We start from the raw sequence: 18,107 nt of genomic DNA, 5'->3' as shown, positions 1-18,107 counted from the left end.
CATTTTGCTCTCAGTTTTGTAACAAATTGGGAAAACTTTATTACTTGAATAATTTTTTCAGTAACTAAATTAAACAGAATAGGTGACAAGGAATCTCATGTTTAACTCTAATAGTAACATTGACATTTCTGCAGACATGACATAGTTATGTGGACATCTTCATCACAATTAAATAAATCCAAGGTTTTAATCCAAAATGCTCCAAATTTATTAGAAAGTTGGGATAACATTAATTTGAAGACTGTTAATACCCAAAATATAACACTCCAAATATTCAGCTTAAAGAAAAAGGTACCAAAATTAAACCTACACTACAGTAAATCAAACCTAAGACAAACAAAATACTTTGGAATTATTCTTGATTCAAGACTATCATGGAAATATCAACAAAAGATTTTCAATCTTAAAAAGATTAGCCGGAGCAAAGTGGGGTAGTAATCGACAGACCTTGCACTCAACTTACAAAATATTTATTAAGCCAATTCTTCCCTATAATGGAGAGGCAGTAAATACAGCAACTCATTCAAACTTAAATGATTAGAAGTATGCCAAAACCAGGCTCTAAGGTTAATAACTGGAGCAGCAAAATCAACTCCAATAACAGCAATGCAAATCTTAACTCAAAACTCTCCATTACATCTGACACTAAAAGAACAACCGTTAATTCAACATGAAAAAATGCTAAGATTACCAACAACAAAGTGGGAAAAACGACAATTACAACCAGCTAGTTTCAAAACTCAAGAAAGCTTCCTATCCAAAGTTACAAATATAAAAACAGAGAACAATTTTCCTCAATCTAAAGAAAATACGGTGTGGTAACCAAAAGTTCCTGGAATGTCTGTGTAGCATGTGAAGTATGATGAAACGCCACCAGATGGTATCTCATACATCCTTTGTGAGTCACTGCCTCAAGCGGCTTTGTGCTAGGCAGTCGCGTTTAGTTTTAATGCGCATTTTTCCACTGTCATGTGTTGCATAACTTGCGAAATTGACGTCAGATTTCTGAGACCAACGTGTGCGCATAAACTTTTCTTTCAAACTCGGCAAAACCACTACAGAAACACATAAAATGTTGAAGCAAGCATTTGGGGAAGACGTTTTAGTTCACAGCCAAACTTACGACTGGTTTAAACATTTTAAAGATGGCAGAACATCATTTGAATGATCCCCGTTCAGGATGCCCGTCAACTGGCATTATGCCTGATAATGTCGCTGGTGTTCAGAATACGGTCCTGCAAGATTGTAGGCAGACCATCCAGGACATATGCAATGGGTCGAGATATTTTAAAGAAACACATTACAAAGTAATATTAAATTCACATTTTTTAAAATAAAATAGATAATGGGACATACATTTGAATATATTATATAAGCCTAACTCTAAATGGATATTTTCTGTCCTCTTTTTTTCAAACTGTGTCCCCCTTCTTTTAAGGTTTTGTCCTCTTTTTTTTTTATCAATATGAACCTGGTCACCCTAATAAGTAGACTCAAAGATTTAACTAATATTACACATATTGACACGAAGCCATTTGTGCCTTTGTCTATTTTTGGTGGTTATGATGAATCCTGTTCCGAGGTTGGGGCACTCATTAGGTCGGATTCTGTTAGCCCCATATGATAAGATGATATGTGAGTATGGAAGTAGCCAGGATGGATGAAAATGGTGATAATGATGGTGAAATGAACCCAAGGTCCAAGTGCCGAAAGTTACCAGCATTTGCTTTTAATGTGTTATGGAAAACCCCTAGAAAAAACCTCAACCAGACAACTTGTCCCAACCAGGATCTGACCTTGGGTTCGCTAGTTTCGCAGTCAGACATGCTAACAACTATTCCAAAGTGGTGAACGGAATCATAAAGATAGTATGATGCAAAATTTTGATACTGTTGTACTGCATGGCCACCATGGATATGTCTTGAGGTCAGTCATTTTTTTCTTTCCACAAGCGTACACATTGTATGTATATATTATTTCATTGCTTTTCTTGTGTCATACTCATGATATAGATTACAGGTATCCTCAATGTATGCCATTTTAATCAAGTAAAAGTGATACAAATTTATGGTTCCACTGAATTTAGAGTACAGTCTTCAGTTATCACTGTACAATTTAAACTGCAGAATCCTTTAAAGGCGTAACTATGAGGTTAAAAAAAAAACTAAATTTCAAATACTTTTCTGAAAAATCAGTATAGTCAGGAATTTGTGTACATTTTGTACATCATTAAAAATTTTAAATATACTTACTTACTTACAAATGGCTTTTAAGGAACATGCAGATTCATTGCCACCCTCACTTAAGCCCGCCATCGGTCCCTATTCTGTGCAAGATTTATCCACTCTCTATCATCATATCCCACCTCTCTCAAATCCATTTTAATATTATCCTCCCATATAAGTCTCGGCCTCCCCAAAGGTCTTTCTCCCTCCGGCCTCCCAGCTAACACTCTATATGCATTCTGGATTCGCCCATATGTGCTACATGCCCTGCCCATTTCAAAAGTCTGGATTTAATGTTCCTAATTATGTCAGGTGAAGAATACAATGCATGTAGTTATGCGTTGTGTAACTTTCTCCATTCTCCTGTAACTTCATCCCTTTTAGCCGCAAAAATATTTCCCTAAGAACCTTATTCTCAAACACCCTTAATCGCTGTTCCTCTATCAAAGTGAGAGTCCAAGTTTCACAACCATACAGAACAACTGGTAATATAACTGTTTTATAAATTCTAACTTTCAGATTTTTTGACAGTAGACTAGATGACAAAAGCTTCTCAACCGAATAATAATGACATGCATTTCCCATATTTATTCTGCATTTAATTTCCTCCTGAGTGTCATTTATATTTGTTACTGTTGCTTCAAGATATTTGAATTTATCCACCTCTTCGAAAGATAAATCTCCAATTTTTATATTTCCATTTCATAGAATATTCTGGTCAAGAGACATAATCATATACTTTGTCTTTTTGGGGTTTACTTCCAAACCTATCACTTTACCGCTACAAGTAAAATTTTCGTGTTTTCCCTAATCGTTTCTGGATTTTCTCCTAACATATGCACGTCATCTGCATAGACAAGAAGCTGATGTAACCCATTCAATTCTAAACCCTCTGTGTTATCCTGAACTTTCTTAATGGCATATTCTAGAGCGAAGTTAAAAAGTAAAGGTGATGGTGCATCTCCTTGCTTTAGCCCGCAGTGAATTGGACCGAAGCTGGCCTATACGGACTCTACTGTAAGTTTCATTGAGACACAATTTAACTAATCGAACCAAAAATTTTAAATATATCATTATTAAAATAAAGAAATAAAGACAGCCATTCTTTATCAGTATATAATACCAATTTAATAACTAGATATTTAGAAATCATCTCACTACATCACAAAAATGAGTACTAAACAACAATTCAAGAAATATCTTACAGAATGTACACAAATAACTAACATTCTTGACTCGAATATTTTCCAAAATAGTTGAAATAGTTCTTCTACCAAAACCATTTTCCAAGAAAACAAAGTAAACAGTCAAATTTGTCACATATCTAACTTACCAAAAGCCATAATGAGCCACCACAGCCAACTGTTCTCACGAGAAGCCAAATCTGTGGAGTGTTTAACAATGAGGGTCCACTTCGCAAGTGACAATCCAAATCCAGACAGGGCTCCATAGCGAGCAGCAATGGTGTGGCAGAAACACATCAACAGTAGGAAACCAATCCAATTGAACAGGAATGCAACTGAAAACAAAATGGTAGCAACTCTCAACAAACCACAGTTCGAAGTAATGGATCAATAAAACTTCTGTTTGAGCGACTCAACTCAAATAGAACTCCAGACACTCTATCAAATTTTTATTTTTGAGGTGAATAATAAAAATACAGGTCTGTAAGAAGTATGTCAACAAAATACAAATGGAAGTCTTCTTCTCAAAATCACACAGCAAAAAACTTTTACATTTTGCCATGGAACAAAGAAAAATAATTTAATGAAGATAATAAGATATAAGCTGTCTCAATTTGTGACATAATAACTGCATAGAAGAGGACAATTTAAACACAATATATTAATAAAATGTAGTTTTCACTGTGCTAACAATGGTATCATCAGCAGAAGAGAAACAGGATGAGGAGTAGTCCTAGCTTAGAAAGGAGAAATGGAAGGTGGGTGACAGACTCCTAGTGTGAACTGCGCACGCACGCACGCACACACACACACGTGCAATAATTAGACTATGAACTTTTAGATCTTAAAAATTAATTTTAGGCAAGTAGTAGGCACTGTAAGTTGTTTAAACACACTTTGTTGAAGTCAAAATAGACACTAAAAATTAAAATAAAATAAGCACCATAATATACAGTGTGTAACATAACCTTTGGGACACTCACATAACTAATGTATTTTGGTGTATCTAAAAATAACTCTTTTGACACAAGCTGAAGAATCCAGCAAAAAGAATCAGTTTTACAGTGACTTAAGTCATGCCATTGTGGCAGCTGACATACCATTCCAGAAACTATAAAATCCAACATTCAAACTGTTTCTTGAAAAATACTACCACCAACTAGTCCCTTCTCAATCAACAGTGTGCAAAAATTACTTTGATTCAACCTACAATGAGCAGAAACCGAAAAAATATTGGAGACTCACATGTCTGGATATCAGTTGATGAAATGACTGATGATTTTGGTCGATACATTGCGAATTTAGTTGTCAGTATATTGAATCTAGATTCACCATCCTGAGCTTACCTGATATACATAAAGCAACTTCCTAAGACAAACCAAAAAATAATCGCACAATTTGACAACAATAGACTGTAAGTACTTATATCCAAGTAATGTTGATGAAAACTAAGTGCTGCTTGCCTACACAGATGCCATACACATGGTTTCTGCAGTGGCGTTGCTTAGGGTGTTCTATCCTTTTATGTTAAACGTGATATGTCTTGCTCATAGTATGAACCACGTAGCAGAAGTAAGGGTAGAATTTCAATAAATTAAACTCTACAGTGAAGGAAGTTTTTGTTAAGGTACTGCCAAGGATACAGTCTTTCAGAGAAGAGCTCCCAGATATTTCTCTCCCACCTCAACCAGTTCTTACCTGATAGCAGGGGCGTAGCGTCCATGGATGTGGGAGATGTGTTACATACCCTGCAATTTCCTTCATTATAATATTGTAACATATAATCGTTTTCGGACAGATCAAGTTTTCCCAGAATGTTTGATTTTGAATTCGCACTATGTTTTAATCACCTTGAACAGAAGGCGCGACCATTAGTAAGAATTATTCTGTAACTCTATGGGCACGGCCCGCTTGATATTTAAAAACACTTCGCAATGTCTCAACGACATCTGTTGTCAGCCCGAGGAAACTCATGCAGTGAGCATGCTCGTGACTCTGGGGATGTATAGTGTTGTAATACATATTTTCGTATAGTCATGCTTGTGTTATAATATTATTTCCAGTGACTTTTAAAGAATGATGAGTGAGTTATTTGTTCCAAAATGTTACTCTTTTCATTTGTGAACACCGAAGACCGTTTTGAAAGCTTAATTTTTTTAGTGCTGAAATAAATTATTTAGGTTAAGATCTTTGTGTTATGCGCTTATGGGTTCAAGCGTTTCCTACGAACGGCTCAAGATATGTACGTTGACAATATACATCCGAAAGGTCACGCAGTGAGTGAAAGGGAAATTGTTTCGTGTTCATTGTCGCAATGTATCAAATATGGAAACAAATTGTTGTATAATCGACAAATTGAAGGTAAGGTGCTTCCAGACTTTAACGTTCTGTGAAAAAGAAGACGTAATTAAAGCAGGCCCTTCAAAACCAGCACTGAATATCACTACGAACATAAAAAAGTGTGCAAGACATTTTAATGTAAAGATTTATGAAAGTGAGTCGTGGCTGTGCGGTTGTAAGACTTTAAACAAACTGTTTTGCTGGTCTTGTCTTCTCTTTTCTAATGAAAAGTTCGTTTGAAATACCAATGGCTATGAAGATTTAAATAATATTTACAAGGCAGCCAAGAAACATAACTATTTTTGTAACCATATAATATTTGAAAAAAAAAAACGACTAAAAATGTTCGGGGAAACTCCAAGGAGAGCCACCGGCGTAACTCGGTCGGCTAAGGTGCTTGCTTGCCGATCCAGAGTTGCAATCGGGCGTGGGTTCGATTCCCGCTTGTGCTGATTACCTGGTTGTGATTTTTCCGAGGTAAGGTAAATGTCAGGTAATCTACGGCGCATCCTCGGCCTCATCTCGCCAATTATCATTTCACTATCACCAACTTCATCAACGCTAAATAACCTCGTAGTTGATACAGCGTCGTTATATAACCAAGTAAAAAAAACTCCAAGGATAGTAAACGTGAGTTTATTAATTTTATTTTTACTGCATAGTCCTAAACTATGTTTATTAAAACACTTTTCAGTGTGTCTATTATTTGTCGATGTTTTACTAGGTACGTAATATACTTGTAAATTTGTATTAGCAAGGAAGATATATGCAGTGTTTATACTTACTTACTTACTGGCTTTTAAGGAACCCGGAGGTTCATTGCCGCCCTCACATAAGCCCGCCATTGGTCCCTATCCTGAGCAAGATTAATCCAGTCTCTACCATCATATCCCACCTCCCTCAAATCCATTTTAATATTATCTTCCCACCTACGTCTCGACCTCCCCAAAGGTCTTTTTCCCTCCGGCCTCCGAACTAACATTCTATATGCATTTCTGGATTCGCCCATACGTGCTACATGTCCTGCCCATCTCAAACGTGTGTTTGTGCAGTGTTTATATTACATGATACAATTGTATTCGGTATATACGCTATGCTGGATAGAGATATGGGAAAATCCATTTTCAAACTATATTAACTGGGTCACATACCCCAGTCTGAAAACCAAGCTACGCCACTGCCTGATAGGGTACATGGTTAAAAGCACATTTCTTAAAGATCCAGAAAGTCGTAAAAAATCTACTCAAGGATGCCGCTTGTGCCACTTCGGTAAAACAGTTACTCGAAAATCCCTTCATCCCCTGTGATTTGGCTTACATTAGATCCCACTATATGTTTCTTGTGACAATTGTTTCAGAATTGGAAAGCTCGGGGAAACCTATCTACGAAAACATGGCTTTACTGGAGGAGTTAAAAAAATCAAGGAAACACCAAGATATGTGGGAGAAAAAAGTGTGTACAAAAATGGAAATCATTTTACAAAACAACACGGGCCTGAATGAACTGTGTGCAACAGTAAATACTCTCGTGGGGAAATACGGTGTAGTTGATTGCAATATATTCAAACTGAACATGTGCTAGAATTGAAGTATGTTCTTTTTCTGCTTATAAACTGATTTTTACCTACAAGAACCAAATTTCTTCTCTAGAACACTTTGAGAAGGTTCAGTAATTTACTGTGAAGCCAACTATGATTTGAACAGTTGAAACAATTTCAGTGATACTTTAAATGCATTTAGATGTATACATATCATTTTAAGTGATAGTATTGGTACCTTTGACAAAGTTTAATGTTTTATATAAACAAGTTTGGACACTCAAGTACTATTTCCACAGTTCAGAACTCTACGTATAAGTCTAATATTGGTTTCTTTGCCTTTGTCAATAAATTTGCTAATTTGTTAACACTGTACTAATTTTTTTTAATATCTATAGTGTTTTCCTTTCCTATACTTTCAGAGCCATTTTATGTTTTATAAAGCCTATATGAGGTACTGAAAGAGCTTATTTTACACATCTAAAAAACACTTTTTTATTATATAAAAATCTGTGGTCTACTGATAACACAATGTTTAATTCAAAAGATTGCACTTTCACAAAGAATTGTTGTTTTTATCAGTCTGTTCTGATAAATTTCAGAACAGTATTTATATACATATACCAAATATTTCCTATCATAATCTACCATGTTAAATAATTTCTGAAACAGCCATTAAATGAAACACTTAGTAAGCAACTAACTAAAAAAATATCATATATGTATAGTAACTAACCAATAAAGAAATTCTACGGCAAGCTATTTCAACATTCATATTTGATGAATACCCACTGTTAAAATTGAACTAGTTACTCATTATGAAAGAATCTCGAAAGAAATCATTATATCATATTTACATTTCATACTTGGGAGGAAGAGGGAGAATCAGAAACAAGGTATCATACAAAAATAAAACCAAAAAATTTATACAATGAATAGTTACTAATATAATTTACCTAAGAAAGCTGTGAAGAACATGAAGTCCGTTCCAAGAAGTCCTGACTCATTATCTCCATCTGGAGACTCTGTATCAATAGCTAGAAAAGCTAATGGTACCCGAGGAGATGTATGTTCGCCTTGTAAAGTTTTCTCCCTTTGAACTTCTTCATATGTAGGTAATTTTGTAGCCACTTCATATGGTGGTGGAGCAGAAAAATCTGCCTTTGGAGGAGGGATGTCTTCTCCATCAACCTGCAATGGTATTAGAACATTAATTAAGACACCTATACACTTAAAACTACCACCCTAAATATCGTCTATACCATATCAATGAACTGTTTTCACACTTTCTGTTACTGTTTTCCTTGTATCAGACAGGTATTTCATCTGAAGTATAAAAGTTGAATAGCGATATTTTGTCAACTATTTGCATTAGAAACATGCAGTGCATGTCATTGTTATTCCAATTTTATTTAGTTTAATTTCTGCTACACTTATGGCTATTGTTCTATTGAAAAAATTAAATTTTGTGCTGAAAATACTCCTTCTTATTACTATTCTTTCTCTAAAGGCTAGATATGTGAGATCTTATGTGCTCTTAAATCTAGCAAAAACAGCTCGTCAATATCAATAATAGTATCTAGGTAAGGAGGTATTTTAAGTGCCTCACATTGTATATGGATCATTCCATGACAAATGTGTCTGTAACTAAAATAATAACTTCACAAAAAAACCTAGTATTTTTATATTATGCTGAAAACACTTCCGGGAACAACAAACTATATAATTTTTAACAATCATGTACAAGTTACCACAAACAGCAGTGTTAAACTTTAGTCAATAGGTTAGTAATTATAGAAACCACTAAAAGGTAGCACAATTGTAATCAATGAAAGAGGCAGGAGGCCAAATGTCGATGTAATGCTGGTCTGCTGTACATGTCAAGCAAAACAAATAACTCCATTGAAGCAATTTTCTGGGAAATCCCTGCTCTTGTTCCAATACTACACTGTTTGGGGAAGAAGAAAACATATTTCACTCCTAGGACATGGGAAATTTTAACACCCAGAACACATTTGATGGCCAATATAAAAATGGTGAAAAAAAAAAAAAGCAGAGGTTTATATATTTTTATTATGTGTTTTAATATTAATTTTGATGTTATTGAAAGTCAAAGGAAATAGAAATAATAGGTATTCACATTTTACCTAGCCGTTTCTCAGGCACAAAAAGTGACGTAAGAGGTTCATATATTTCATTCTGCAATAATTTTTTATCTCCAGGATATTAGTTAACATTAACTTTTGTTTCAGATAAGCATGGGAATCATCCTCACAAATTCTCAGATGAAGCTGTGCAAGGTGTTCGAAATTTCATCAATGCAATACAATAATACAGTAGTCATTACAGTAGACAACAGAACCACAACAAAGTGTATCTGGATTATATGAACATGTCTTCCTTACTTCGTGATAAATACACCACATATTGCGGAAAGAAATCATGTTTCTACATATCCGCAAGTAAATTCAGTTATATATTTTGGTCTGATTATAACATTGGTTTCAAAATGCCAAAATCAGATACTAACATGTCCAATATGATGATGACCGGACAGGAGATGGATTATTTAACTACTCTGGATAAGAAGAAACCAGAAGAATATCATATGATAACAATGGACATGCAGCAAACTTTCCCAAATTCTAAGCTGATAGCTGACTCAGGATTTTATAAACGAAAAATATGAACATATGACTATGGCAGGGGTTTTCAAACTTTTTGCTGTCGTGGATCCCCTGAGCTTCGGAAAGCAGCATACACCTCCCCTCTCAACAGTTAACATTTAATATGCGATAATGAAAGACAAAAACCTCTTTCATATGTTTATTTACTGTTGATACACTTGAAGTATGAAATATGAGTCATTAAAGTCAGAAAAATATACATTTTTAATGTTTATCACTTGCTGTCAATTCATTTAAAGAAGGAAAAATCACAAACCGTAGCAAAAACAGAAAAACAGATGTTATTAACTGGCTACTGGCATAACGTTCAACCAAATCAGTGGGTTGTATGAGCTTCCTTGGTTTCACACAGTTTACCAAGTCTGGGTTCAAATTTTGAAATGGCAATGAGCATCTCATTCTGGAGATGTATTCTTGATCTATACATATTTGGACTTGATCACTGCCAAGGTTGAAAATCCAGTTTCATACAGATAAGAATTCGCGAAAGGCAATCATATCAATTTCTGAATGCAGAATCAGTTCTTCGGCTATGATGTGGGGTTTCTTGCAACGTGCCACATAATATGCTACTTTGTACGATGCTAATAGTGATTTTTTGAGCACAGACACTTGTTGAGGAAATGCACTTTTATGTCATTTTGTTTCCGTTGCTTTACGGGAAAAGTACTTTCGATCCTTATCTTGTAAAATGCTGTATACAGTCTCAAAATGTCACCTCAGGTTGGGGCTATTAGGTAACATACTGTCTACTGTCAAAACTTTAAGATAAATGACACATTGAGGTATTTCTTCATTACTGATAGTAATAGCTACAGATGAAACTGAAGTCCAAATACGTCTTGTCATATTTCCTGTATTTCAATTTTGGTTTCTCGAAAACACTAGGTTCAGCCTTGTCCAGTTCAAGTTTCTTACCATGTATCGGTATTTAAAAACTTATCCATTGAGATAGCACACTCACGAACTACTAAGTCTCAAATGAAAAATAGACGTAGTGGAACAAGCTTCTAAACCTCAATACACTTAGTGACACTAGCCATTAATGCTGCTCTAGTTACAATCAAGCTGAGTAATGGACGCTGTTGCCAGACTGCACTTCCCATGCTTCTGATTATTATCAAGGATCAATGACAAGAAAAATGTTATTACTGAATAGTTTTGTTCTATTTCGAATATAATGCATATTTTACAATTTCGGTACAAAAATCGAGTAAATTCTCGCGCCTCCCCAAGGAAAAACACTGGACTATGGCATTCATGTCTGTGGTTCTAATAAAGGTTACATATTTCTGTGGAGCGAGAATGGAGGAGGAAGGGAATCTGAGGAAGTAGTTGGGAGTTGTTTGATAAAGTATTTACAGGTGGCCAATCCTATAGCTAAACAACTACATATAATAACAGACAACTGTAAGATATAAAGGGAAAGCTAAGAATTGGGCTTTAATTGCTTTGCAGAGGTCTCTTCTGGTTACCAAGATATTTGAAACTGTCCTACATTCATATCCTATGGTATATCACACCAGTCTCCCCTGTGATCGTAATTTTGGCTGCATTGAAATATGATCAGAAATAGGCATCCAATAATATAATTATATTGGGTCTGGCAGAAACAATTAGACAGTTTGTAAGTATGAAAATAACACTTTAATTGGGGAAATAATATTGAACAAAAAAAAGAAAGTATACCTTAAAGTATGCCATTTTGTTTTCTCTTCATTTCTTGAATATCACTTCACTCATGTGAAGTCCACCAGACCTGATACAAATCTCTGCACGGCTCCTGACATTATCCATCACACTCTGCAGCATGTCCCTTGGGATTTGTTGAATTTCTTTTTCAATTTTTTCCCCCAAATGTTGTAATGTGTGAGGTCGTTCCTGATACACTATTTTTTTGAGGTCACCCCATAGAAAATAATCAGGTGCCGATAGATCTGGTGACCTTGCAGGCCAATTTATGTTGTCAAAGCGAGAAATTACATGTTCCGGGAACATTTCCCTTAGGACCTGCATAGAATTCCTTGCTGTACGGGCTATGGCCCTATTCTGTTGGAACCATATTTGACGTGCATCCATATGTCTTCGACGAAGTTCCCTCTGCAAGAATTGTCGTAGCATCTGGACGTACCGATCTGATGTTACTGTAACTGTTTCACCATCATCCTCGAAAAAGTATGGATCGATAATGCCAAACATGCTGACTGCTCACCATTATGTGACTTTTTTGGCTATGAAGAGGCTTTTCATGAATGAGACATGGATTTTCAGGTGCTCAATACTTGACATTTTGTTTATTTACGAACCCATTCAAGTGAAAACGAGCCTCGTCTGCCATTATGAGTTTATTCAGAAAATGGTCATCTGTGTTTATCATGTGTAAAACATTTTGACAATACTGCATTCGTATAACATAATCATGAGAATCTAGTTTTTGCACAATTTGCAACTTATACGGATGGAAGTGTAGATCTTAATGTAATACCCTCCTAACACTTCTGCCCAATATAGCCAAAGCTTGTGAATGCTGTAGCACAGAATGACGAGGACTCTGCTGAAATGCACTCTCACTCTTTCCAAATTTTCAGGACTTCAGATGTTTCTACAGCGACTTGGCGGCTTCTTGTTGGTGGCTGAAGCAGTTGTTCTTAATGCTTTAACCCAGGCATGCCAAAACCCTGCACATTGTGCAATTGTCTCTGTGTGACGTGCAATTCCTATTCCCCTACCTGGAGGGAGTGAATCGGCTTAGAGGGGAACACAACAGGGCTGTACTGCAGTAGCAGAACAGCTTTGGTTTCAGTAACACAGATCAGTACGGGTACTCATTGAGCTGTGATTGTGAACGCGTTATGAAAAATAAAGTGAGGAGTCCACATATATAACGAAGAAGAGAAATCACGAATCATATAACATAATTGTTATAATGTTTTTCTCAGCCAACAGTAATTATTTAAAAATAAAAGGCTTTCATCAGCCTATGTCGAGGTAATATTCTTGTGACAGTTTAGATCAGATTAGTAAAGTTCTCAACATATGATATTTGCCAGCTCTTATTTCTTAATCAATACTCTCTCGGCAAGACAAACGTGACAATAGCATTGTTTCGGAGTCTGTACTAATACAGCCATCAAAGGTTAGACGGCTTACAACTTTTATTTGATAAGCTGATAAGTGTGAGAATATTGAGTGAAGAATACATGTGAGGTCTTGAGGCTGTAAGGGAAGGAAAAAAGCAACTATTTGTAAGGCGGAAAAATTTTCTGGAAAAATATATAACGGCGAATTTTCCATCTCACATTACTATATTATGTTAACATACTTACGTTAATAAATCTCTAAACCTGACATAAAGAAAATGTCCTCGCTTTACACTTGTGAACTACTCTTTTAACTTATCTCAGTAATACTCCCAACTTGCTGATACTTGCTCTCAACGTTTTCCAAATAAACTATATTGTGACAGCCACGTGAGATTCGATCTCACGACAGGCAGAAGAAGGGCTAGGTCGGCCATGGTTCGGCGCAAGTTGCACGCGCATCTGCTTCCTGGGGCATGTGCTGTGGCGTAGAGAGGAGAGGAGAGGAGAGGAGAGGAGAGGAGAGGAGAGGAGAGGAGAGGAGAGGAGAGGAGAGGAGAGGAGAGGAGAGGAGAGGAGAGGAGAGGAGAGGAGAGGAGAGGAGAGGAGAGGAGAGAGAGCGACCGCGGCAGAGAGAAGAGAAATCCAGAGAATTCGAGAATGCCATCTCTGGACATCCGTGGAAATTTCTAGCATCGTACATTCTCGTAGCTATGGTTTGGTTATAAATTACGACACGCAAGTGAACTGGAGCAGTGTTGTTGTAGTCATTGGACAGCAAGCCAGTCTTGTGTAGCAGTGAAGCCAGCTTCGAGACCGGAGTTCGACTTGAGTGTGTCCGCAGCTGTGTGAGCATCTGAAGCCCTGAGTTCGAGTGCAGTGGACCACAGTTGGGGAACCTGAGTTCGAAGTTCAGTGGACTGTCTCTGAAGGTCTGGGGTTCGAGATACTGTGAACTCGAGTGACTGAGCTAGAAGAACTAGCCAAGCAAACGAACTGTGAACTGACAGTTTTGATTTGTAAATAGTGCTTTGTGAACATTAGTTAAAATTAGCAGTACATTGTTGTTCTCAATAATCCAAGTAAATTGTCATTGTCGTCTGTGGAGTGCAATAACGAATACCATGTTACTGTGTGGAGTGGAAATCCCATTGTTGACGAGAGCATTTAAACTAAATTATAGAAAGTAATTATTGTTTTTATTTATTTTTTATTTTATTTTATTGGGTTATTTTACGAAGCTTTATCAACATCTAAGTTATTTAGCGTCTGAATGAAATGAAGGTGATAATGCTGGTGAAATGAATCCGGGGTCCAGCACCGAAAGTTACCCAGCATTTGCTCGTATTGGGTTGAGGGAAAACCCCGGAAAAACCTCAACCAGGTAACTTGCCCCGACCGGGATTCGAACCCGGGCCACCTGGTTTCGTGGCCAGACGTGCTGACCGTTACTCCACAGGTGTGGACAGTAATTACTGTTGAAATAATAAAATTTCATTATTGTTTTGTAATAAAAAGTTACAATATATAAATTTAAATTCAAGCTTAATTTATCCAATTTATTAATAATAATGTGAGTTTATAGTAACATACAGCAAGAAAATGATTCCAGTGTAAAAGCCTCCAATGTCCTATTGCATGTAATTGGGAGTAAACATTTTTATTCTAAACATTTGATTATGCAAAAAGTATGGGAGAAAAATGCTCGAAGAGAATAAAAATACGGGAACCGGGAGTCTTTTAAAAATTAGGAGCAAATACGAGAGAACCCGAGAAATACGGAAGGGTTGGCAACTCTACACCCATAGCACACATTTTGGTACTACAGTACAAACAGGGACACTAGGGTTTTCATTGTCCAAGTGCCCTCTAGGCCTATACCTAAGTTTGCCAATTTTCCTACATTATATCGGAATTCCCATATAATAACCCATCTCCCATTATGATTTAATTTGGGAGTTCATATGCCCTGTATTTCAGAAAATAATAACAGACTGACAATTAAACCTGCATTTTAAAAATCTCATTTCTGGGTGATCATTGCACCATCGATATTGTGATATAATATCAATAGGATGACTTCTTCAATACGCAGTGATACGAACTACAACAATTCCACTTCTACTTAATGCTCCAGTTGCCTTCCTTATATTTTCTTCTTTGTTTGTTTGTGATTTGATTTTGTTCACATGCAGCTGTTGTTGCATGTCGTTTTTGGATCTGCTTTAATGGTAGTAATAGAATATGGATGGACACAAAACTACTCCTCAAAAGAAAGCAAAATATTTGTGTGTATTTATCAGAAAAAGTGGGAAGAAGTTATTCATGGATTAACCCTGTAAACATTACAATTGCAAAGAACATTGCTTCCTTTGTAAATGTAAGTTCAGCATAGCTCATGGTGGTTATTCAGAATGTATACAGCATGCCAATACCAAAGGAACTAAAGTCAAGGTTGTCTCTATGTAAATAGGCTTGGATATGCAATTCGTGATGTCACAGCTCAGGCCCCAAAAGTCGAGCAATTATTATGTGTAATATACTTCGTTTTATGCGAATAATAAGCATGTTTTCATTGAAATAAATGTACATATATCTATATTCTTGCATTTGCATATAATTAGTGAATGCATGTTAGAATGATAATAGAAAATACAATTTCTTTTGGAATTTATGTGACAGCATGTGTCTTACCTTTTCAATGTGCATATGTCTGCAATTTTCTCTTCTTGCCTGAAGTTGATTCCAAGCTGTCTTATTTAATTAAGCAATAATTTTTCAAAAGAATATTTGATATCTTCCTAACCAAAACACCATTCGACATTTCACAATCACAAATACTATAGTCAGCACCAATGTTGTTACTGTTGTTACTGTCACACATTTCACTGCCTATATGTTGAATTAAATGTCTCTGATTTTTTACTTTAAGGAATTCTTCTCATATGTTTCAGAAATTAAACATTGAAATAAACTGAAGATGCATGCCGTAACATCAAATGTGAACTGTGATGGCCACTTCAGTGCTTCCCTATCTATTATTCTTAAATAAACATTGACTTCAGGTGCTTGGCTGTCATAAGTTGCCTACACTATTAGCTGCATAAATTATAATATAAATAAGGGTCATTTTATTTGACTCACTTACATGGACACTGCTGGATCCATTAATTATGTCTTCAAATGTGTCATAAGACATCAAATCTGTTTCCTCTTCCACATCATTTTCTGTTGAACTTTCATGTGTTACGACTTTTTATTTTAAATTCCCCAATTTTTGAAGAATACATTTTCACAAGACTCATGAGTTTTAATTTCTTTTCTGATTCGAGGATTTGTGTTATTTATTTATACATCTGCTTGTCATAACAGGTGACCATATAGGTCCGGAAAACAATTAAAAAAAACTCATATATGGAATAGAGAGAAAAATCAATACAGTAGGTAGCAATCATAGTACAATATGCAAATTAGAAAGTTAAAAAAATTAAAATTATATAAATGATTATGTAAAATGCCTATGGATATCTTTAAGATATTCAAACAATTATTTTTAATATCTTGGGATGTCATATCATATTGTTTTAAAATGTCAGTAGTATATTTCTACGCCGATCCGCGGCAACAAAAGCAAACCCCTCACCTCCCATGTGTAATCAATTGCATTATATCTCTGACTCACGTGAGGAACACATGGGCGGTAAATGACTTGTTTTTCTTGATCAACCGCTAAGGCTTGAGATACATCCTTTTCGAACTGTACAGTTGGGTCCAATATTACTACCTTCTTCTTCTGTCTATTAAGAGCAACTATACCTGCTCCTCTGTTACTGCCATCCTCAGATATACAATTCCCTCCACTCATTTGCCTGTATTGGCCAAAACGAGCTCCTAGGTGGTCAGTTTGAAATTTTTCTAGGAGTAGGCCTACATATCGAAATTTCATTTCCGTCAACAAAAATTTTGAAATACATAAGAGAGTCCTTGTTGTATGAAGAAGGGCCATATATGTTTTCGCTGATAATTTTCCATGCCTTTTTCTCTCAGTTTCATAAATATTCATCCTGTCCAACTCTTCTAACCGTCCTATGAAATTGTCTAAAAAAAATTATGGGTTGATTTTCTGGGCTTCCAATTGGATCGGAAAGACTGTCCTATAAATCCATTCCTTTGAGGGGATGTTTCACATTTACTCATTTCCACCAGAATGAAATTATTTCCAAGAAATTCACTGTCCCTTTTACATCTGAATTTTTCATTACTTTAAATGTAGCAATATTTTTTCATCGAAAAGTTTAATTGCATACACAATGTTTTGTCTTTCAATAGATGTTGGATAGAGTACTTTAGTTGAAAGAGCAGGTGCTAGTTTTACAAAACTTTCTTTTCATTGACATATACAGGATAGGTGAGAAGTCTGTCCCTATTTTTAAACACTTATTTCTCAAAAAGTTTATACAATATAAAAACCTATTTTTGCTCACACATTGCCATTACATGTGCGAAAGTCACAACTCAATATGTGCTCCAGCATTTTCAAGACATTTCCTCAAATGGACAGGTACATTTTCCACAACTTTTCTTAGGTACTGGTGGGAGTAGCAACCATGACTTCACGGATCCTATTTTCAAACTCTTCATGAGTTTGAGGTTTGCTCTGATACACTTCATCTTTGGCCTATCCCCATAAAAAGAAGTCCCATGGGGTCAAGTCTGAACTTCGTGTTTCTGGACCATATCTGTTATGAGAAACCATGAATGGTGAACATTACTTGGCAATGTTACAAAATTTTGTTTGACCTATAATTTCTGCATGGGACGAAGCATCTGAACTACTATTTATGCAAGACTTTATGAGCTTGAAAATAGGACCCGTGAAGTCATGGCTGCTACTCCCGCCAAGTACCTAAGAAAAGTTGTGGAAAATGTACCTGTCCATTTGAGGAATGTCTTGAAAATGCTGGAGCACATACTGAGTTGTGACTTTCGCACATGCAAGGCAATGTGTGAGCAAAAATGGGGTTTCTATTGTATAAACTTTTGAGAAATAGATA

General features: G+C 35.9%; 1 protein-coding gene across 3 annotated transcripts in view; it reads right to left on the bottom strand.

The window, feature by feature from the left end:
• Ndfip (Nedd4 family interacting protein) overlaps positions 1–18,107 on the bottom strand; it is a 50,100-nt gene that overhangs the window by 16,208 nt on the left and 15,785 nt on the right. For all 3 annotated transcript variants that reach the window (XM_069820871.1, XM_069820870.1, XM_069820869.1), the window contains exons 3-4: positions 8,243–8,477; positions 3,559–3,744 (exon numbers count right to left, since the gene is read on the bottom strand). In XM_069820871.1, the coding sequence (XP_069676972.1) occupies positions 3,559–3,744; positions 8,243–8,477 (421 nt within the window). The remainder of the gene's footprint in view (positions 1–3,558; positions 3,745–8,242; positions 8,478–18,107) is intronic.

This window comes from Periplaneta americana, chromosome 3 (assembly GCF_040183065.1).
Source record: "Periplaneta americana isolate PAMFEO1 chromosome 3, P.americana_PAMFEO1_priV1, whole genome shotgun sequence".
NCBI lineage: Eukaryota > Metazoa > Arthropoda > Insecta > Blattodea > Blattidae > Periplaneta > Periplaneta americana.
This window is presented reverse-complemented; position numbering and strand designations above follow the sequence as displayed.